Raw genomic sequence first — 22,764 nt, 5'->3', positions numbered from 1 at the left:
GGGGAGTTGACTGGGGATGCGAGTGACGGTTGGACTGGGGGTGGGGGAAGGGGGAGGTGATGGGAAGAGCAGGGTGGGGAGGAGCCTAATGATCACTTTTGATGCCTCATTCCAAATTATACCTTTTGATGTCAAATGATGTTATTGAATGTTCTCAGTGCATTTGAAGAAAAATGATGTGAAAAATCTCTAAGTGTCCAGATCACCAACAACCTGTCCTGGTCCCTCCATGCCGACACTATAGTTAAGAAAGCCCACCAACGCCTCTACTTTCTCAGGGGGCTAATGAAATATGTCATGTCCACCACAACTCTCATCAATTATTATAGATGCACCATCCTAAGCATCCTTTCCCAATGTATCACAGCTTGGTATGGCTCCTGCTCTGACCAAGACCGCAAGAAACTACAAATAAACATAGCCCAATCCATCGCGCAAACCAGCCTCCCAATCCATTGGCACTGTCAACACTTCCTGCTGCCTCGGTAGAGCAGTCAGCCTAATCAAGGACCCCAGGCACCCCAGACATTCTCTCTTCCACCTTCTTCCATTGTAAAAAAGATACAAAAGTTTGAGATCAAGTACCAACTGACTCAAGAACAGGACATTCTCTCTTCCACCATCTTCCTTCGGGAAAAAGATACAAAAGTCTGAGGTCACGTACCAACCGACTCAAGAACAGCTTCTTCCCTGCTGCTGTCAGACTTTTGAATGGACTTACCTTGCATTAAGTTCATCTTTCTCTACACCCTAGCTATGACTGTGACACTACATTCTGCGCTCTCTCGTTTCCTTCTCTATGAACGGTATGTTTTGTCTGTATAGCGCGCAAGAAACAATACTTTTCACTGTATGTTAATACATGTGACAATAAATCAAATCAAAAATCAAATCTTCCCTGCTGCCATCAGACTTTTGAATGGACATACCTTATGCTAAGCTGATCTTTCTCTACACCCTAACTATGACTGTAACATGACCTTCTGCACCCTTTCCTTCTTCCCTATGTACTCTATATACAGTATGCCTTTGTGTAGCACACAAGAAACAACACCTTTCACTGTATACCAATACATGTGACAATAATAGATCAAATCAAATCTAATAAATGGAGTTGAGCTACAGATCAGCCATGATGTAACTGAATGGCACAACAGGCTTTTGAGGGCTGAATGGTCTCCTCCCATTGCTGTGAAGTGAGTTTTACTGAAAGGAGGGTGACTGCAAAATAACCTTTTCTCCCGATTGTGGCCAATCTTTTCGGCTGATCAAACAAACTGAAGGACAAAGTCAAAGGCGCAACCCTTTAAGGGGGCGGGGGTGGGGGGAGGGGGTGTGGGGCTGTGCCCAAAACACAACACAAAGAGTGTAAAGGAAACTTAAACATCAACCAAAATGTGACTAAAAGGGTCAATAATACCCCTCAGACTCTGCGGCATCCAATGAGCACGGAAGGCCTCAATAGCGTCCATGGACTCTGCATGCTCCCTCTCCAGGGACACCTGGTCGCGAATACGGCCTGCGGCAAAAGAGCAGTCGCGTCGGACGCCTCCCTCGGTCGCCTGCTGCCTGGGCCTGTTTATGGCAAGCTTGGCCAGACCCAGGAGCAGGTTCACGAGGAGGTCCTCCTCCTTCCTCGGCTGCTTTGCACCGGGCGCCCATAGATCAGGAGCATGGGATTGAAGTGCAAACAAAACCTTAATAAAAAGTTCACATGATGAAAAAAGGAGTGCAGCCTCAGACAATTAACAGAGACATGGTCCACAGAATCCACAAGACCGCAAAAAGGACAGGTTACTTGGGAGCCCGTGAACTGTTGTAATTTTCGGTTGTATGGTACTGCTGCGTGCACAACCCTGCAGCTCAGTTCCCCGATGGAGTGGAAGAGGATCCTCTCTGGAGGGACCTCCGCCACAGGACGGCAACAAGGCACACTAACGTGTGTCCGGGCTGGGCTTGGGGCCAACGTGAATTTCCGTGCGAGCAGGGGTACGTTCAGACGGGATTCCACCACACAGTTGCACCTCTTCAAGACCATGTGTGATGTCAAGCCCGAGCACGACTGTTTTGAGATCATGGACGGGGTGTCATCCAGCTCACTCTTCCGCCATCCAGCACATCCCTGACCCTCGTTATCCCAGCATCCATAGCCCACCTCTCCACCAGTCACTGGAAATGCAATTGGAGGAGGAGCGGATTCCTGAGCAGCGGCTCCCGGAAGACAGCCGCTACCACACACAGGAGAGAACTGCAGTGTGAGGCAACTATGTCCCAGACTTTGAGTAGGTTCTGGTAGAAGATGGGCAATGCCTACAAGGAGTTTCGAAGACCCCTCAGGCCTATGTCATAATTCAGCCCATGCACCTGGCGCAAAACAAATGTCACCAGGACAAACCATCGAGGAGGAGCCTCAAGGTAAAGATATCGCTGCAGGGTCTGAAGGCAGAAGGTTGCCACCTGGGTGCAAAGGCACACCGATGCCTGATTGCCCTCCGTAAGTGAGATTTTCAGAACCTTAGCAGTGACCCAGTGAAGTTTATTGTCCCAGAAAAACTGCACAAGCATCCTCTGGATGTTTGTGACAAAATCAAATTAATCAGCCAATACCACAGCATGGAGGCAATCAGCCGGTTTATGACAAGAACCCGAGCCCTCCCTGACTGTGGCCAGTGTGGGTAAACCAGTCTTTCTTCACATTAATTGACCGGGCGTTATCCAAGCCATGAGTTTATCATTGAACTAAAGTGCCTGACAGTACGTTACATGGTTAGTCACTTGGTAGTACAGAACTGGAGTATTGCTGAAAAAGGGCACATGCTGTAGAAGTTTTTTGCCTTGCACTCATCAGGACAGATTTACAAGTGTACCAAATCTTAAAGGTAACAATTTATATTGCATAAGAGGGTACATATTGGTTGGCAAGTGCACTCTGATTAGTAGAGGTGTTGCCATGGTGAATGCACCAGGAAACAGTGCATCAAGCTTTTATTTAAATTCAAACTAGGCTATAGGGAATGAACCAGGGAATGGCTCACCCCAAACCTTCTGTTTAGTTGAAAAAGGCAACGTGTAGACATAATCCTTCTGCACAGGTACAGGTACAGTAAAGGCGGCAAATGGCATGTTGGCCTTCAAAGCGAGAGGATTTGAGTATAGGGATAGGGATGTTTTGCTGCAATTGTATAGGGCTTCAGTGAAGCCACACCTGGAGTATTGTGTGCAGTTTTGGTGTCCTTATCTGAGGAAGGATGTCCTTGCTATAGAGGGAGTACAGCGAAGGTTTACCAGGCTGATTCCTGGGATGGCAGGTCTGTCATTTGAGGAGAGATTAAGTTGGTTAGGATTATATTCACTGGAGTTTAGAAGAGTGAAAGGGGATCTCATAGAAACTTATAAAATTCTAATAGGTTTAGACAAGATAGATTCAGAAAGAATGTTCCCAATGGTGGGGGAGTCCAAAACTTGGGGGTCATAGTTTGAGGACAAGGAGTAAACCTTTTAGAACTGAGTTGGGGAGAAATTTCATCGCCCAGAGAGTGATGAATGTGTGGAATTCACTACCACAGAATATAGTTGAGGCCAAAACGTTGTCTGATTTCAAAATATTAGAGATAGCTCTCGGGGCTAAAGCGATCAAGGAATATTGGGGGGGGGGTGGGGGTGGTGGGGGGGTGCAGCAGGATATTGAATTCGATGATCAGCCATGATCAAAATGAATGGCAGAGCGGACTCGAAGGGCCGAATGGCCTACTCCTGCTTCGTGTTTCTATGTTTCTGCGTATTCAAAATGTCCTGTGTGTGAATATATTGAGCTTTCCAGCATAGAAACATAGAAAACTACAGCACAAAACAGGCCCTTCGGCCCCACAAGTTGTGCCGAACATATCCCTACCTTTTAGGCCTACCTATAACCCTCCATCCTATTAAGTCCCATGTACTCATCCAGGAGTCTCTTAAAAGACCCTATTGAGTTTGCCTCCACCACCACTGACGGCAGCCGATTCCACTCGCCCACCACCCTGTGTGAAAAACTTCCCCCTAACATTTCCCCTGTACCTACCCCCCAGCACCTCAAACCTGTGTCCTCTCGTAGCAGCCATTTCCACCCTGGGAAAAAGCCTCTGAGAGTCCACCCGATCTATGCCTCTCAACATCTTGTATCCCTCTATTAGGTCTCCTCTCATCCTACGTCGCTCCAAGGAGAAAAGACCGAGCTCCCTCAGCCTATCCTCATAAGGCATGCCACTCAATCCAGGCAACATTCTTGTAAATCTCCTCTGCACCCTTTCAATCTTTTCCACATCCTTCCTGTAATGAGGCAACCAGAACTGAACACAGTACTCCAAGTGGGGTCTGACGAGGGTCTAAAATAGCTGCATCATTATCCCCGGACTCCTAAACTCAATCCCTCGATTGATAAAGGCCAGCACACCATATGCCTTCTTAACCACCTCCTCCACCTGCGGGGCCGATTTTAGAGTCCTATGGACCCAGACCCCAAGGTCCTTCTGATCCTCTACAGTACTAAGAGTCTTTCCCTTTATATTGTACTCCTTCATCCCATTTGACCTGCCAAAATGGACCACTACGCATTTATCTGGGTTGAAGTCCATCTGCCTCGTCTCCGCCCAGTCTTGCATTCTATCTATGTCCCTGTGTAACTCCTGACATCCCTCCAGGCTATCCACAACCCCACCAACCTTCGTGTCGTCGGCAAACTTACCAACCCATCCCTCCACTTCCTCATCCAGGTCATTTATGAAAATGACAAACGGCAAGGGTCCCAGATCAGATCCCTGGGGTACACCACTGGTGACCGACCTCCATTTAGAAAAAGACCCATCTATACCCACTCTCTGCCTCCTTTGGGCAAGCCAGTTCTGGATCCACAGGGCAGCAGCCCCTTGGATCCCATGCCCTCTCACTTTTTCTAGAAGCCTTGCATGGGGGACCTTATCGAACGCCTTGCTAAAATCCATATAAACTACATCTACCGCTTTCCCTTCGTCAATGTGTTTAGTCACATTTTCGAAGAACTCCACCAGGCTCGTAAGGCACGATCTGCCTTTGACAAAGCCATGCTGAGTATTCTTGAGCATACTAAACCTCTCTAAATGCTCATAAATCCTGTCCCTCATGATCTTCTCCATCTGCTTACCAACCACTGAGGTTAGACTCACCGGTCGGTAATTTCCTGGGCTATCCCTATTCCCCTTCTTGAAAATAGGAACCACATCCGCAGTCCTCCAATCCTCCGGCACCTCCCCCGTCTCCATCGACGACGCAAAGATCATCACCAGAGGCTCTGCAATCTCTTTCCTCGCCTCCCACAGTAACCTGGGGTACATCCCATCCGGACCCGGCGACTTATCTATCTTGATGCCATTCAAAGATTCCAGCACAACCTCTTTGTTAAAGTCCACATACTCAATCTTTTCAGTCCACCGCACGCCCGCAGTACATCCAACCAGGTCCTTCTCCTCTCTGAAAACCGAGGCAATATACTCATTAAGCACCTCTGCCATTTCTACTGGTTCCGTACAGACTTTCCCGCCTTCACCTTTTATGGGCCCTATTCCTTCACGTCGCATCCTTTTACTCTTCACATATTTATAGAACGCCTTAGGGTTCTCCTTAATTCTACCTGCCAAGGCCTTCTCGTGACCCCTTCTGGCTCTCCTAATTTCCTTCTTTAGTCCCTTCCTACAAGCCGTATACTCATCTAGATCCCTATCTTTGCCAAGCTCTCTGAACCTTTTGTACGGTTTCCTTTTCTTCTCGACTAGGTCCCGCACAGCTTTCGTGCACCACGGTTCTTTTAACCGACCAACTCCTCCCTGGCTGCTCGGAACGTTGTCCTGTAGAACTCTAGACAGACATTCCTTGAAAAACTGCCACTTCTCTTCAGTACATTTCCCCGAGAATACCTCCTTCCAATTCCCTCCTCTAATTTGCTGCCTTATGTCTTCATATTTCCCCTTACTCCATATAAACGCTTTCCTAGCTTGCCTGATCCTCTCTTTTTCCAATGCAAGCCTAAAGGAGATGGAGTTATGATCGCTATCCCCAAGATGCTCTCCCACTGAGAGATCTGACACCTGTCCAGGCTCATTGGTCAGTATCAGATCAAGTACAGCCTCTCCTCTTGTAGGCTTGTCCATGTCATCATGGGCGTGAATCTGATTTACATTTATTGAAATATATTTAAATATTATTAATACGCCCTTCACCAGATATTAACCCACCACATATTTTCAAACCACGCCGATATAAGCCTGTCGTGGGGATCCCCCTTGGGGTTTAAAGATGAGTACAGTCTCCTGGGGAAAGGGACATGGTCAGGCAGTGGCCTGGCAATGCCCCCGGCACAGCTTTGGCTTTGCCCCAGCAACGTCCCTTGACACAGGTTGGCACCATGCCCATACCAACATGGCAGTGCCAACCTGTGTTTGGGGATATTGACAGGGGCATACCCCAGTGAGCCTCTTGGGGAGGGTGGGGGAGGGATTCATTTGTATGTGGTGTGGGCTGGAGTGGATGGGGAGGGGGGGATGCCAGCAATGGTCCTTTGGGGGAGGTGGGTGCCGGCTCCGACTGTGTGGGGGGGGAGAGAAGGGTTCAATGATCAGGGAGGCAGGGAGTTGGGATGGGTGCCTGCTTCAACTATGGGAGGGAAGAGGCCAATCATTGGGATTGGGGCAGGGGGGTGTTGGAGTGAATGCCAGCTCCCATCTGGGAGGTGGAGGGTTGGAGTTGAATACTGCTCTAATTGGGGGGAGGGATGGGGGGGGGGGGGGGGGGAGCCCCTGAGTCATCCGTGATGAACGGAGGGAATGGGTTTTGAGGTTGATTACTGTTCTGATTGGGGCACCCTTATTTCAGTGCAGCCGGGCTTTGCCGGTGAGTTTAAACCCCGTCCCCTGCATGACCCCTAATACATACCCCCTTTTGAAAGAGTGTTGCAAGATCTACAGAGAAAACCAGAAACATGCCGGTTTTCTTGCTGGAAACAAGACTGCAGTTGGTAAGATTTTGCCCTCTGTTTTGAGTTTTGCAAGCCTGGGCTGGTAGGGTATGGTCAGTTCTTTCCTTGTTGTGAACAACCAAAGCGATGTGCTGCTTGATATATTCAACCAGCCATTGTGACTTACACCTCACATTCTTGGCATCACACCCACACTGAAATTCAGTACCATGTTACTCATTTGTGCAGTAGGTGGAACGTCTTTTTAGCATGATGGCAGCATTTCTCTATTTTCAGCAATATGTTAAACAAGTTTCTTAGTTACCATCAATTTTAGTCAGAGAGAAAGTAACTACACAATGTATGAAAGGAACACTTTTCCACTTACCAGCCATTTGCCCCAGCTTTCTGCAGCTCTGAGATTCCAAAAGACAGGGATCCCATGAAATCATTCCTGGTGGTAAGATCCCAGTCCCATATCCCAATAGAAAGTCTCCGATCCTTATCAGAATCCTTTAGATTGCTGTTAGTGGCAAATAGACGTGAAGACTAAATTAGAGGGAAAGGAAACTATTGGAGGAACTGTACAGAGAATAACTTGGGTACTAAACTTGGACCATAAGGGTGGAACTAAAGCAACACAGCTTGGAGTGAATAAGCCCCCCACAAGACCATGCCCACCAAGAGTAGATATAAAGCTAATTCGCATTTAAAACAGTTGAGGCCAGGATTAAAAGAAAATAACTTTCAGATGAAGGCACAGCTGGCAATGTTGGCATTTATACCCATTGTTAATTTTCCCTCAAGAAGGTGGTGAGGAGCTTTTGCCTTAAACCACTGTGGTCCATGTGGTGAAGGTGCTCCCACAGTACTGTTAGATAGGAGGCTTCAAGATTTTGACCAGCTACAATCAAGGAACTGCTCACATGTCTCCAAATCAGGATAGTGTAATTCCTTCCAGGTAGTAAAGGTCGCAGTTGCCAAAGAAACCTTGGTGAATTGCTGCATTGCAACCAGTCGATTGCAGCCATGGTGTGCAGTTTTGGACGGAGTGAATGTTTAAAATGGTGGGTTGGGCTGCCAATCAAATGGACTCACTTAGTCTTGGGTGGTTAATTTGATCAAAGAAAAGGGAGCTGGATAAATATCGAGTTAAGGTTTGGACTAAGGTTTATTCAAAAAATACGTGAGGACATAAATGCAGTCAAGGTCAGAGTTCAACCCATAAACATGATACTACCCGATGTCATTCATGCTCACACAATGATCTCCCCTTATTTCTAGAACTTTCTACAGTTTTGATAGTTGTTTATGCCCTTACAATGTGAAACTTTCATTCCAGGCTGGGTTCAGGGAGCATTTGATGGTCTTTGTTTTCTGTTTGCTTTCACTCTTAGGATCAGGGATCAGTTTCAGCTTCACATATGGATCTGATAGACCATTGGGATCCATTGGAACCAAGTTCCTCGCCTCCTTCACTGTTAAACATACAATTCAAACAGGAAGCAAAAGATTTAAAACAAGATATAATTTGTAAGAATACAGCATTAGCATTGTAGGTGCTATTTTATTTTAGACATCAGTTTGAATGTGATTTTAGGAAATATTTCCTCCACCAATAACTGACTACATCCAATCATAGAACTAATAGCACAGAAGGCCACCATTCAGCCCATCATGCAAGTGTTGAATCAAATAGTTTAGCGACTGTGTTCCCAGCTCTCATTTATTATAATCATGTCATACTATTTGAGATGTCAGCAGGACAGTGTAGGGGGAGTTTAACTCTGTATCTAACCCATGCAGTGCCCGTCCTGGATTGTTTTATAGGACAGTGTAGATGCAATTTAACTTTGTATCTAACCCATGCAGTACCTGACCTGGGAATGTTTGATAGGACAGTGTAGACGGAGTTTAACTCTGTATCTCAACCATGCAGTACCTGTCCTGGGAAAGTTTGATGGCACAGTGTGGAGCAGTGTTGGGCAACCTGAGGCCCATGGGCTGTATGCGGCCTATCAGAGTTCAATGTGCGACCCATGCGCAATGTTGCCAGATTTTGCTGATTTCCGATGGTGTATTTTTTTTCCCTACTAGTATTACTGAAGTGATATGTTTGTAAAGCAAGCGCATATGAAATGAGGTGCTTGCTGATTGCACACATTGACTGTGAGAGTTATGCACTCCCATTGCACTGTGCATGATGTAAGGTAAACATCAATTATTTATTTTGCTTTTACCATTTGAAGTTGATGACAGATTGATTAATATATGAATGATTAGGCATTTCCTATAATTCATTATGAAAAATTTGTCATGTATTAAATGTATTTAATTTTATTCACGGGGTCATGCCCAATTTCAATCTTGTGACACACTGAGATGAAGAAGGACCACTCCTGCGGCCCCCTCACTAGTCTAGGTTACTTATTACTGGCGTGGAGGGCGATTAACTCTGCATTTAACCCATGCTGTACCAGCCCTGGGAGTAAAAACAGAAAATGTTGGTTAAAACCCCAGCAGGTGGCAGCATCTACGGAGAGAAACAGAGTTACTGGGTGGGATTTTACGGCCTCGCTCGTCCCGAAATCGTACAATCCCGTCCCAGGTCAATGGACCTGCCCATGCTCCGCCCCTCACTCGCTCCGATTCCTGGGGTGGGTGGGATAGTAAAATTCCAGCCAATGTTTCAGATTTGAATGATCCTTCTACAGAACCAGTCCTGGAATGTTTGATGATTATGATGCCCTGATTTTGATTCATGTTTTATTGCTAGTGTTAAAACAATATCAATCAGAAGGCCTCAGGTAGTTGAAATGGAAAGTCGCAAGTAACAGCATAGTCCATTTTAATAAGCACAATACAAATCAGTAAGACAAATATCAAATGTCTGTGTTAAAAAATTTTGCGGAATTTAAATAGTTGAATGATTATCTGGTTATATAAAGAGCTGCCTGAGGAAACTATTCATATTTTGTTTTAAAACACCTTTCCAGTTCAAAGGCAGCTTAGGAAAAAGAGGCAGATTTTGTACTGATGTCAGAGGCCCTTCATAAAAGACCAGCAGGCAAGTGGAGTGGAATTATGAATTGGGGGATGGAGATAAAACACAGAAATACAGAGTTAAATCTTGCAATAGTCACACATAAACCCACTCAAACACATCTCAGACACTCAGCATGCTGTTTGAACCTCTTGTGGGTGGTCGGGGCACACAACAAGATGGAAATCTTCAGCAAAAAACCCAAAACATTTAGAAAGCCGCTCACCACATCTTTCATTAAACAAACCTCAAATACAACAAATTAAACATGCGGCAACTGCTACAATTTTCTTTATAAACCGTCGCCATTGGTGCACAGCAAGATCCCAACACGAATGTCACAAATGACCTGTTAATTGGTTTTCTGGAGGTATTCGTTGAGAGGGGAACCCTGGATAAGCTAACTCCCTGGTGATTACCAATGAAGAAAATGAGATCTTTAACATTGACCTGAACCTTGATGTCAAGGTGTCAGAAGTGCAACCTATTTTGCTACATCCGGATTCAGGAGCAGCTTGGACCAACAACTATTCCAAAATGATAAAGCATTGCACTCTGGTGGCCAGTTTAGAAATTACAGCATAAGAAAGACACCATATTAACTGCATCTTTCAGCCTCATGGGTGTACACCCAAAGTACTTTGCAATCAAATCATCTACTTTTGAAGTGTAGTCAGGGTTTTGTAGATTCCTCCTCTCACCCCAGGTCCATACAATTGTGCACTCTTAATTATCCCCTTAATTTTAAACTTAATTTTCAAATATATCCAATTAAATGTTGTGCGTGACTTCTTTGATGACTCTTGCTGGTCCTCCTCATTTGTTTACATCTGGATGAATATTCCACTATGAGATAAAGGGAGAAACAGCTGATCCAACATGATACAGATTACTTGCTGCTGGGAAGAAGTGTAATGGGCAGTATGATGTAACACAAACTGCAAGATGAGGTCCTTCAGCTTTTCTCAATTATCCTTGGGACAAGAGCAAATAGTGAAGAAGAGTCCATGATGATGCAGATTATACAGCAGCTGTTAGAGAGTGGTGGTGGGGTGAATAAGAAAAAGAATGAATTTGAGGTCGGAAGATAGGAGGATAAAAATGCAGGGGCAGTGCATGGAGGAGTGGGACATCATGTTAATTCTTTCAACTTAATTATGGAAACCCCATCACAATCTGTGAGCCTAACCCTCAACCCAGAAATAAAAATCTTCCCATAATTCCAGCAACCCAGAATAGTAACAAAAGACCTTGCATTTATCCTTCATAACCTTGGGACATCCCAGAGTACTTTACACTCAATGAAGTACTTTTTGGAAATGTAGTCATTGTTGCAGCTGTTAATTTGCATGTAGAAAGATCTCAAATGTTATAACAATCAGGTCATTTGTTTTAGTACTGCACTGAAATGTTTGCCTGGGCTTTGTGCTCAAGTCTCTGGAGTAGATTTGAACCCATCTCTTTTGATATTCACACCAACCCCTTTCAGACACATTCAAGAGTATCAGCATGCAAGAACCCTTCTGACTGAGTCAGAGACATGAGTACAATTCACTGAGCCACGGCAGACAATGTAAGATGCCAGCTGAGGTTACCCTATGATCTAAAGATGACCATTTCCAGGACACATGCAGAGTGGGGAGACTGAACATCTGACCCTGCAGGGTCTTACCTGCACCCGTCTGCCCCAACAGGTTGTTTTCTGTACTGATTATGAATAAGCAGGATGTTTAGCTGTATTAATGTATTTCTTCCACAAGATGGCACCAACACACCACCAGTTGCTATGGTCTATTAATACATGCAAGCTAGAAATTTAAAAAAATTAACATTGATTTTTAAAAGCATTTATACGCACTTAATCCAGGTACAGATTGGGCCTGGTGTAAACAGGTCCCTGAACGGCAGAAACAAACTTCAAGCAGGTTATAATCCAAGAAAAACCATGTCGTACTTACCTAACACAGTGAGTAGATCTTTAACTATCTCAGCCTTAATGAAAATGCGGCCCCTACGTTCAGTGTGATCCATCCCACACATGCTGGGCACATTGGATACGCATCGCTTGTGCACATTCATCATACAGGCTGAAAAACAAAATGTCTTCAGTCTTTAACTTTCCCTCTTTTATCATCCATCAGTTTGCCCAGTCCTCCCATAAGAGTGCTGACCTGTACTGAAGCCAGTTGTCCTCTAGGATCTCACAGAATTGTCCATTCTCCATGTGTGATCTTGGGTAGCAGATGTGAGCAGTTTAATACAACACAGCTGGATCTGCTCTAGACTTCACCCAATCCTGACATATCACTATTCAGCAGAGGTCACAGGGTAGTGATTGGGCTTGGTCATTAATCTAGCTTTCCACAAGGCAAAGATAGTCATTACCCACCCCTCACCCTGAATAGTCACAACTCCCCTCAAGCCCAGAGGTGCTCAGGATAACAGCATCAGTCTGAATTCATTTGAGTCACATGAGCTAACACAATAAAGGCCTTAATGCAACCTGGGGCCTCCTGATCATTCAGGCCTCAAATCCCCAGAACACTTGATTTTTTGTTTCTCTTCCCGCACCTGGTGGTGCACAGGATAGACTTTCAACTGTTCTCAAAGTTAGTTTTTCCTGGAACAGGTCACTAAGGCTTATAGCTTGAAGGATGCCACTCAGACCAGGAGTCTCTCCCCCGCTCTTACAAACTACTATTGGTGTGTTGGAAGGATTTTGCAGTTTGATATTCAATCTGTTGGCCGCATTATGAGCACACCTTCAAGTCCTGGAGTGGGATTCAAACCTGGAGCTTCTGGCTCAGAGGCAGGGACGCAACCCACTGCACCATAAGACCTCCACCCAGAATACTATACAATTTCTTAAATCCAGAATTTTAACCTTCCCTAAACATGAACCCCAAATCCCAGAATATTACCCACACGTTAACCTAAAAATATTAACCACAGAAACTTTACCACTTTAACCCTAAAAAATATTAATCCCAAAACATCACAAACATTACATTCTCAGTCCATTCGTCCCCAACATATCAATCCCCAAATATTAACCCTCACTCAAAAAATTAACCCCCAAAACCCCAGCAAAACCTGTCCATTGCTTCAGCAAATCCATATTTATTGTGTATTTGTAAACACTGACCCCACTATACATGACAGTGTGTTTGAGACAGGAGGCTCTACTGCTCCACTCAATTATCCTCATTCTCTGTGACTCCTGTACATCCTTAATTAAATGTGAAGCTCTTCAGATGTAAATGCATGTTGATGTAGTGGTTTCTGAGAACTTGATTTCAAATCCCACCTCAGAGAATTTGAGTATAGTTTAAAACAAATCTGGAAACACTGTTAAAATCCCAAATGTTCTTTAGGGAAGGAAACGTGCCATCCTTACTGGTTTGACCTATGTAATTCCAACTCCTTTGAGTTTAAACAATTAAACTAAATTAAATAATCTGAGGGACAAAGCAATAGGTGCAGCCCTTTTTATTTGCTTCTTGGCCTTTGGGCTAAGATAAAGTGTCAGATCAAGCCTAACATGGGGTGCAATGCCTCATCTTGTCAGCTTGGATCTTGTTTGTCCCTTTTATGGGGACTTAGAATTGGATTCAATGGGATTTTGAATTTGGTTTTTGGAGCAAACAAGGATTGGATTTGGGTTTGCCCGGTCCATTCTGAGCACTGGCTTTGTCACTTTAAAGATGGAGATTAAAATTTTAAAAAAGAGAAGCCCTTTAAAGAGTCAGTACGCTGGTACAAAAACAAAATCATATCAGTGTGGTTGATTATTAACTATCCTCTTAAGTGTCCTAACAAGTACACACAGGACAAGGGAGGGAATCTATGCGTGGAGCCAGAGGAAATGGGCGAGGTATTAATTGAGTACTTTGCATCAGTATTCACCAAAGAGAAGGACTTGATGGATGATGAGTCTGGGAAGGGATGTGTAGATAGTTTGAGTCATGTTGAGATCAAAAAGGAGGTGGTATTGGGGTTCTTGAGAAAAATTAAGGTAGACAAGTCCCCAGGGCCTGATGGGATATACCCAGAATACTGAGAGAGGCAAGGGAGGAAATTGCTGGGGCCTTGAGAGAAATCTTTGTATCCTCACTGGCTAAAGGGGAGGTCCCAGAGGATTGGAGAATAGCCAATGTTGTTCCTTTGTTTAAGAAGGGTAGCAAGAATAATCCAAGTAATTACAGGCCGGTGAGCCTTACATCAGTGGTAGGGAAATTATTGGAGAGGATTCTTCGAGACAGGATTTATTCCCACTTGGAAATAAGTGGATGTATTAGTGAGAGGCAACATGGTTTTGTGAAGGGGAGGTCGTGTCTCACGAACTTGATCGAGTTTTTCGAGGAAGTGACGAAGATGATTGATGAGGATTGGGCAGTGGATGTTGTCTACATGGACTTCAGTAAGGCCTTTGACAAGGTCCCTCATGGCAGACTGGTGCAGAAGGTGAAGTCGCATGGGATTGGAGGTGAGCTAGTAACGTGGATACAAAACTGGCTCGGTCAAAGAAGACAGAGGGTAGCAGTGGAAAGGTGCGTTTCTGAATGGAGGGCTGTGACAAGTGGTGTTCCTCAGGGATCAGTGCTGGGACCTTTGTTGTTTGTAATACATATATATATATATAAATGATTTGGAGGAAAATGTAACTGGATTGATTAGTAAGTTTGCAGACGACACAAAGGTTGGTGGATTTGCGGATAGCGATGAGGACCATCAGAGGATACAGCAGGATATAGATCAGCTGGAGACTTGGGCGGGGAGATGGCAGATGGAGTTTAATCCGGACAAATGTGAGGTAATGCATTTTGGAAGGTCTAATACAGATAGGAAATATACAGTAAATGGCAGAACCCTTAAGAGTATTGATAGGCAAAGGGATCTGGGTGTACAGGTACACAGGTCACTGAAAGTGGCAATGCAGGTGGAGAAGGTAGTCAAGAAGGCATACGGCATGCTTGCCTTCATCGGCCGGGGTATTGCGTTTAAAAATTGGCAAGTCATGTTGCAGCTTTATAGAACCTTAGTTAGGCTGCACTTGGAATATAGTGTTCAATTCTGGTCATCACACTACCAGAAGGATGTGGAGGCTTTGGAGAGGGTACAGAAAAGATTTACCAGGATGTTGCCTGGTATGGAGGGCATTAGCTATGAGGAGAGGTTGGAGAAACTTGGTTTGTTCTCACTGGAGCGACGGAGGTTGAGGGGAGACCTGATACAAGATTATGAGAGGCATGGACAGAGTGGATAGTCAGAAGCTTTTTCCCAGGGTGGAAGAGTCAATTACTAGGGGGCATAGGTTTAAGGTGCGAGGGACAAGGTTTAAAGGAGATGTACGAGGCAGATGTTTTACACAGAGAGAAGTGGGCGCCTGGAACTCGTTGCCAGGGAAGGTAGTGGAAGCGGATACAGTAGTGACTTTTAAGGGGCGTCTTGACAAGTACATGAATAGGATGCGAATGGAGGGATATGGTCCCCGGAAGGGTAAGGGGTCTTAGTTAAGTCGGGCAGCATGGTCGGTGCAGGCTTGGAGGGCCGAAGGACCTGTTCCTGTGCTGTAATTTTCTTTGTTCTCTTAGTTCTTTTATCAAAAAGTTATCAGCAGTTCAGGAAGCTGGTCCACTACCACCTGCTCAGCTCTACAGATGGGCTATAAATGCTGGCCGTGCAAGTGATGCTCACATTTCCCTTTGGAAAATCTTTACATTTTCCGACCTCTACTTGTACTTCAGTAAACAAGAGTGGTAGAACAGAGTTTCAACCTAAATTTATGGCACTCACAGTCGCATTTCATGCCCTGATGAATAAGGCCATACAGGAGCGAACCACAGTGGTCACAGAATGTTGGGCTAGAATAGGTGTGAACCTTAAAACCATGTTTGTTCCGGGGATCCTGAAATAAAAAAGAAAATCAAGGTTAGAAGTCAGCAACAAGTAAAATGAGCCTTAGAGGATGATGAATGGATGGCAGAGGTTGGAGGCAAGCGGCAGATCACAGGGAAGAACAGCGATATAGGGAGGAATCTTACCAGCTCGCTTTGCCGGTCAATCAGAGTGGTGAGCCGGTAAGATTAGGCCAAAGGTGAAAAATCAGATCTGCACCCAACTTCTTGCCTCTCATGATCTTGTCGGCCCTGTTCTGCCAGTGAAATCAGCCTCATGCCGGAGAAGGTAGTGAGACTGATTTAAATATTAATGAGGTGATTAGCGTGTCATTAATGAGCCCGGGACGCACTTACCTTATACCCTCGCTGGTTGAGGTCCTTACTGACGAGCTTCACAGATGGTCCCCACTGAAAGGGTTCAGATATGATGGCCTTTGAAGCCCCCAGGTGGTCGGGGGTAGGGTCGTGCAGTGCCCATGGGCAATGCAGGCCTGGCACCCTGGCAGTGCCCACCATGCAGTGCCTGAGGGGGGTGAGGAGCTCTGTAGGAGGGTAGGGCGGGGGTGGGTAAGGAGGTGACAGATCTCCCAGAATACTGTGCACAGTGCGTATGCAGTACACTGGGTGATCAGGGCGCCTGCACAATGACGTCACTAGAGCTCAGCAGCCGACCTCACAGGTGTGCTAAGACTCCATCCCCCCACTGGCGGGAATCACATTATGGCCTCTGTATTGCACAGAGTGCTGTAAATTACCATGACTTACCTCACTGAAAAAACGGGCGAGGACGTCTCCCATTTTCTCACCCATTTTACACTTGAGTTTTTGTGAGAAAATTCTGCCCATACTGTTGGCTCCGAACCCATTAAAACTCACGATTAATGTAATCTAAGGCTAAACATCACAGAAAAAACACCAAGAGCTTAAAGCAGCAAAAGCATTGATAGTTGGTGAGCACTAGTTTGATAGACTAAACATTTCACAGTCTTCATAGGGAGAAGTCAGCATTGAGTGGTGAGGAAAGAATTCAAAAGATAGCTGCCAAACTAATGGGCAGCAAATAGAGTTAGCACTGCTGCCTCATAGCGCCAGGGACCCGGGTTCGATTCCTGGCTCAGGTCACTGTACGGAGTTGCACGTTCTCCCCGTGTCTGCATGGGTTTCCTCCGGGTGCTCTGGTTTCCTTCCACAATCCGAAAGATGTGCTGGTTAGGTGCATTGCGCATGCTAAATTCCCCCTCAGTGTACCCGAACAGGTGCTGGAGTGTGGCGACTAGGGGATTTTCATAGTAACCTCATTGCAGTGTTAATGTAAGCCTACTTATGACACTAATAAATAACTTTTAAAACTTTGAGAGAGGGGTAGCTTTGCAATGAAAATAGTGAAGCATGCTTAAGAGACTGAATGGCTTACTCTTGTTTATATGGTCCCAGTGGGGACCAGGCCAGAAAGCAGGGACATAGTGAAGCAGAGAGCAGGATGGAGATGAGCAAAAGGAAGAGCACAGATATGGAGTTGAGCAGCTTGAGGAAGCATGGAGGGGAGGGGATTGGTGAGGCCTCGGACAGATTAGAAGATGAAGATAAGCACTTCGAAATCAAGTCCAAAGATGTGCGGGTTAGGTTGATTGGCCATGCTAAATCGCCACTTAGTGTCAGGGGGACTAGTAGGGGAAATACTGTGATCGGTGCAGACTCGATGGGCTGAATGGCCTCCTCCTGCACTGTAGAGATTCTATGAATTAAAGCACAGGAAGACAACAGACTTCAAGAAGTGTGTCAGATGAAATACAAACTATAGGCCTCATCAGTGCTTGGCAGATAGCCAGCATAGGCATCCTGTTCTCTTTCCAGAGTTCTCAAGTCCATCACCATTGGAGAGCCCTAATAAAGCTGATGGTTTTATGGCCGTTACCATAGCGATTCTGGGCAGGTGCAGTAAATGAAAGCACAAGTGTGGAGTATAACTACTAACATAGACCTCCTGGGCTGAATGGTATATTTTGTTGCTGTATGTTCCAGGTACTCTCTGGTGTCCCCCATGGATCTACCTTTGTTACTCTATTTCTCTACCTCACCACCATCTCTCTTGACTCCTCCACTGTTGCTAAATTATCAGACAGCTTATTTTGCATACAGCACTGGAAGAGCAGAAACCTCCTCCAAAAGTATTGGGAAGATTGAGGTAATTGTTTTCATTCCTCTCTAAACTTCGTTCCTTAGCAACTGAATCCATCGCTCTCCATGACAACAGTGTGAGATTAAGCCAGTTTTTCCCCACCTTTATGTCACATTTGACCCCAAGATGAGTTTCCAACCTTATATTTGCAACATCATTAAGACACCTATTTCTACAACTGTAGCACTCTTGACTTCACCCCACCCTCAGCTCACCTGCTGCTAAAACCTTCACTCATCTTTCTGATCTCTAGATTGACTATCCCAGTGTACTTCTGGCTGATCTCCCACATTCAATTCACTTTAGAATTTAGGCTATCCAAAGATTTGCTGTCCGTGTCTTAATCACCCCAGTCCTCTTCCCTCATCACCTCTGTGCTCGCTGACCTACTTTCGCTTCCAGTCGAGCAACATCTTGATTGAAAAATTCTCCACCTTGTTTTCAAATCCCTCCATCATCTAGCCCCTTCACACCTCTGTAATCTTCTCCAACTTCACAACCCTCTGAGATATCTGAGCTTCTCTAATTCTAGTCTCTTGAGCATCCTTGATTTCAATTGCTGTGTCATTGACGGCTGTGCTTTCAGTTGCCTAGGCCCCAAGATCTGGAATTCCCGTATACCTTTCTGCCTCTCCACCTCACTTCCCTCCTCGAAGACATGTCTTAAAACCTACCTCTTTGACCAAAGCTTTTGGTCATCTGACCGAATATTTCCTTTTGTGGCTCAGTGTTATATTTTGTTTTACAATACTCCTGTGAACCTTGGAGGTTTTATTATGTTAAAGGCATTATCTCAATAAGCTGCTGCTGTTATAATACCATGTCTGACAGCTGTCAAACTGAGAGACAGAAAAGAAATGGAGTTAGAGAGGAGGAAGAGAATAAGAAGGAGACTAAAAGAAAGAACAAGACACATTGTAGACAGAGGGAGAGGGGCAGCCACAGAGACTTCAAGAGAAACAGACAGAAACCTAGACAGTGAGACCCAAAATTGCCAGAGCAAATACATGGATGGAGTTTTAATGGACTGAATGATTGTTTCCTGTTCCTTTGATAGTGGAGCAGAGAGTGACAGATACAGAAAGAAAGACTCTGAAAGACAAAAAGCAAAAGGTATAAGACAGAGAGAGTAAGATAGAAAACAAGACAAAGAATGTGCCAGAGACAAAAGAAAAAAGGAGAATGGAGACAGAGACCATGAAAGAGCTGTCAGGAATTCACAGGAATGTGAAAGGACTGTTGGATATGTGTAGGTTTGTTCTGAATGGAGTAGGAGCTGAAATCAAAGATTGAACAGTAGGCAATTTCAGAAGATGTTGGAAACTGAAAAGCGGAGTTACTAAAGAGCAGCTGTTTTGGTTCACATCATTTCTTACCCTGCTGCTGCCTTTCTCAAAGCAGCATGGTCAAAGGAGCAGTAACGTTACATCACAGATACACTCTCTCACACAGCCGTACACGCACAGGTACAATTCCCAGGTTAACAGTGAATTATTTCTTGGTAGCTAGCCTGCGGCTGGAAGCAGAGTCAGCCTCATTATATGAATACCAGAAATAACTAAGTCCATGTAGTACAGTGCCAATCAGTGCTCAGACTACATGTTCATGGATATGTAAAACCATACTAACACACCATCAGGTTAGTAAAATCCATACATACTTGGGACCAATCACTGAGATTTGAGGGACAAATGATGTCTGGGAATATAAAACAGACACTGTCAAAGGGATCCCTCGCGCAGTGTGCTAATATACATTTCTATGCTAGCACTGCCTGGGCACCTTACTAAATTTGAATCATAGCAGCAGCATCACTGCCACCAACTTCTACACAACCTGACAATGGAGATGGGGAGCACGAGGATTAGCACCAGGTGAGTCACAGTGCACAGTAAGGAAAAAAGCAAGGACAGTAGCCCAGAGGTTTGTTTGGTTCGCTGTTCAGTTGGTGGACCTTGAGATTTGGATCTCGAAGGGGCTGTTCAGGAAAGGTGATTTGTTCTGAGCGAAATAGTCTATGGGAGCCCCATGAGCAAAACATGTTGAACAGTCTGGCTAAAATTTGAAGGAAACTATCAGCCACCTCTGTGATCATGGCAGAGTTGTTTGGCCTACCGTGGAGTTTCCAGTAATTGCAGGTATACTTGCAGCAAAGAATGACTGTGCGTGACCGGCGTGCGCATGCCAGCCTGTGTGAGACCATATGTGCATGCTGGCGTGTGCACGCTGGTCTGGGCGTGACCGGCGTGCGCTCGCCTGTCTGGGCGTGACCGGCGTGCGCACGCCTGTCTGGGCGTGACCGGCGTGCGCTCGCCTGTCTGGGCGTGACCGGCGTGCGCACGCAGGTCTGGGCGTGACCACGTGCGCACACGCAGGTCTGGGCGTGACCACGTGCGCACACGCAGGTCTGGGCGTGACCACGTGCGCACACGCAGGTCTGGGCGTGACCACATGCACACACGCAGGTCTGGGCGTGACCACGTGCGCACACGCAGGTCTGGGCGTGACCACGTGCACACACTGGTCTGGGCATGACCACATGCACACACGCAGGTCTGGGCGTGACCACATGCACACACGCAGGTCTGGGCGTGACTGCATGGGGCAATTTTAACCTAATTCAACTGTCAGAAAATTAGGACCAATGCTGATTTTATACCCACCCAAGGTTACTTGCCACTGAACTCAGTAAAGAGTAATATTGTGACTATGTAAGACTGGTGTTTCACTTTGGGTTTTCCACCCAATGGGATAGATTAATATTATCCCTCCCGCAAGTCCCTGCATGTACCTAACTGTAGGTATATCTATGTATACATGCAAGTACTTGTGCAAGTGTGTGCGTCGATAAGTACCTGTGTGAGAGACTGTAAGTACATATCTGTGAATACAAGTCTGTGATTACGCATGTGTACTTAACCACAGGTACCAGGAGAATTGTTACTTCAATGTAAAGGTTTCCCCTGTGGACCTGACTGGTGGTTGCATTCCGTGAGATTCCCATCAGCCATCCTGTTCTACACCCATTACAACCTCTATCAATCCTCTTGAATTGCATATTCAACAAACAATCTTTTTCTGATTTAAAAAGGCAAAGGGCCAGCATAAGTGCACTCAGTAAAATGGTTCATTCTTATGTGCTATTCAACAGAGAGTCTTGATACACAGGATTATAAATAAAAAGCCTAGCAAACATTGGGAAGGTTACTGGGAACTTTCAAAACAAATTGTTACTATTTCTCATTGCCTCTTTCAGACTAGCTCTTGGTTGTAAAGAAATAACCTGACAGTGGCCAGGTATTCTTAAAACTACAGCAAGTACACTGGCAGATTGAGTTGAGCTTCCATGATGTTCATTGTGAAAGCTGGAAGAGGCAGGTACATGGAAGAGCACTTGAAAGAAATGCTGTAGGCAGCAGGTCATATCTTTTCTTCACTGCTAGGTTTCCCAATGCTTACAAAACATAGCTGGCCAGGCTGAAATTTAAAATGACATTTATGTCTTAGCCACACAACCTTATTATAATACTTCAACGATCAACCAGCCTTCTGGGAACGGATTGGTCATCCACCTGATCTTGCCTCCTTTAAAACTAAAAGACATGTTTGAGATTTTAAAACTTATTTACATACCACCCAATCCTATTATTTCTGAAGGGTACATTTCCCACCTATTATTCAATTAACATTGCTCAAACATTTACTCCCTTTCTCATTAGCTATTGACTCCATTTATTTTAACATATGCCAATTATTATAATATGCTGCTCATTCATTCAGGACACCAACTCCAAGGCCGGGGCCTTCACTTCCCTGGCCCCGATACAAGTGTCTGAGGTCACGTACCAACTGACTCAAGGACAGCTTCTTCCCTGCTGCCATCAGACTTCTGATTGGACCTACCTTATATTAAGTTGATCTTTCTCTACACCTTAGCTATGACTGTAACACTATATTCTGCATCCTCCCCTTTTCTTCTCCCCTATGTACGGTATGCTTTGCCTGTATAGCGCACAAGAAACAATACATTTACATGTATACGAATACATATGACAATAATCAAATCAAAAATTCTTACTGCTGGCCTCTGTTAGTTCCAATTTAAGCAATATTCCTCATAGATGTAAACTCCTCTTCAAAATCAGTTAGCAAAAACACAGGCTTGCATGGATTGCCAGTCTTCAAGCCTTTTAACACCTCTGGAGAGAGATATCCATTTTGTCGGAGGTCCCAGACTTCAATCTCCAGAGAGAGAGAAGATCTGCTTCTTCTTGCAAATCCAAACAGAAAGCTGCTTGCTTTTTTGCTCTGTAAGCCCAGCTTCTCTCATTAGCACATGATGCGTTCTTGTCAATCAACCAAATTAAACCATACTCTGAAATCCTAGGGGTCAACCCAAAAAATAAACAAAACTGCATTAGCTCAGATTAAAGCAAACAGCCCAATATCTAGGATCAATTATGCTTCTATATTCGCAGCAGGTGGGCTGCCTGGAGCAGACAAATTGGCACTGTAATCAGAGCTGAAGTTTAAAACATTCCCTTCACAAGAAATACAACACATAATACATTTCTGCACACAAGATTGGTTCTCTAAGAGAGCCCCGCTTTGCAAAAGAGATTGGCTATGTTCTAGGTCCCTAGACTGCTAGTCTCCACTTTGCTTAACAAAGTATTAG

The 22,764-nt window shown here is 45.1% G+C and overlaps 1 protein-coding gene across 2 annotated transcripts in view; it reads right to left on the bottom strand.

Annotated features, from left to right (window-relative positions):
• LOC144510643 (protein kinase C beta type) overlaps positions 1–22,764 on the bottom strand; it is a 288,328-nt gene that overhangs the window by 53,694 nt on the left and 211,870 nt on the right. For both annotated transcript variants that reach the window (XM_078240297.1, XM_078240296.1), the window contains exons 4-7: positions 15,804–15,915; positions 11,966–12,094; positions 8,286–8,442; positions 7,353–7,487 (exon numbers count right to left, since the gene is read on the bottom strand). In XM_078240297.1, coding sequence (XP_078096423.1) covers positions 7,353–7,487; positions 8,286–8,442; positions 11,966–12,094; positions 15,804–15,915 — 533 coding nt within the window. The remainder of the gene's footprint in view (positions 1–7,352; positions 7,488–8,285; positions 8,443–11,965; positions 12,095–15,803; positions 15,916–22,764) is intronic.

Source organism: Mustelus asterias, chromosome 23 (genome assembly GCF_964213995.1).
Source record: "Mustelus asterias chromosome 23, sMusAst1.hap1.1, whole genome shotgun sequence".
In the NCBI taxonomy this organism is placed as follows: Eukaryota; Metazoa; Chordata; class Chondrichthyes; order Carcharhiniformes; family Triakidae; genus Mustelus; species Mustelus asterias.
Note: the sequence above shows the minus strand (reverse complement) of the source record. Positions and strands in the feature narration are given on the sequence as shown.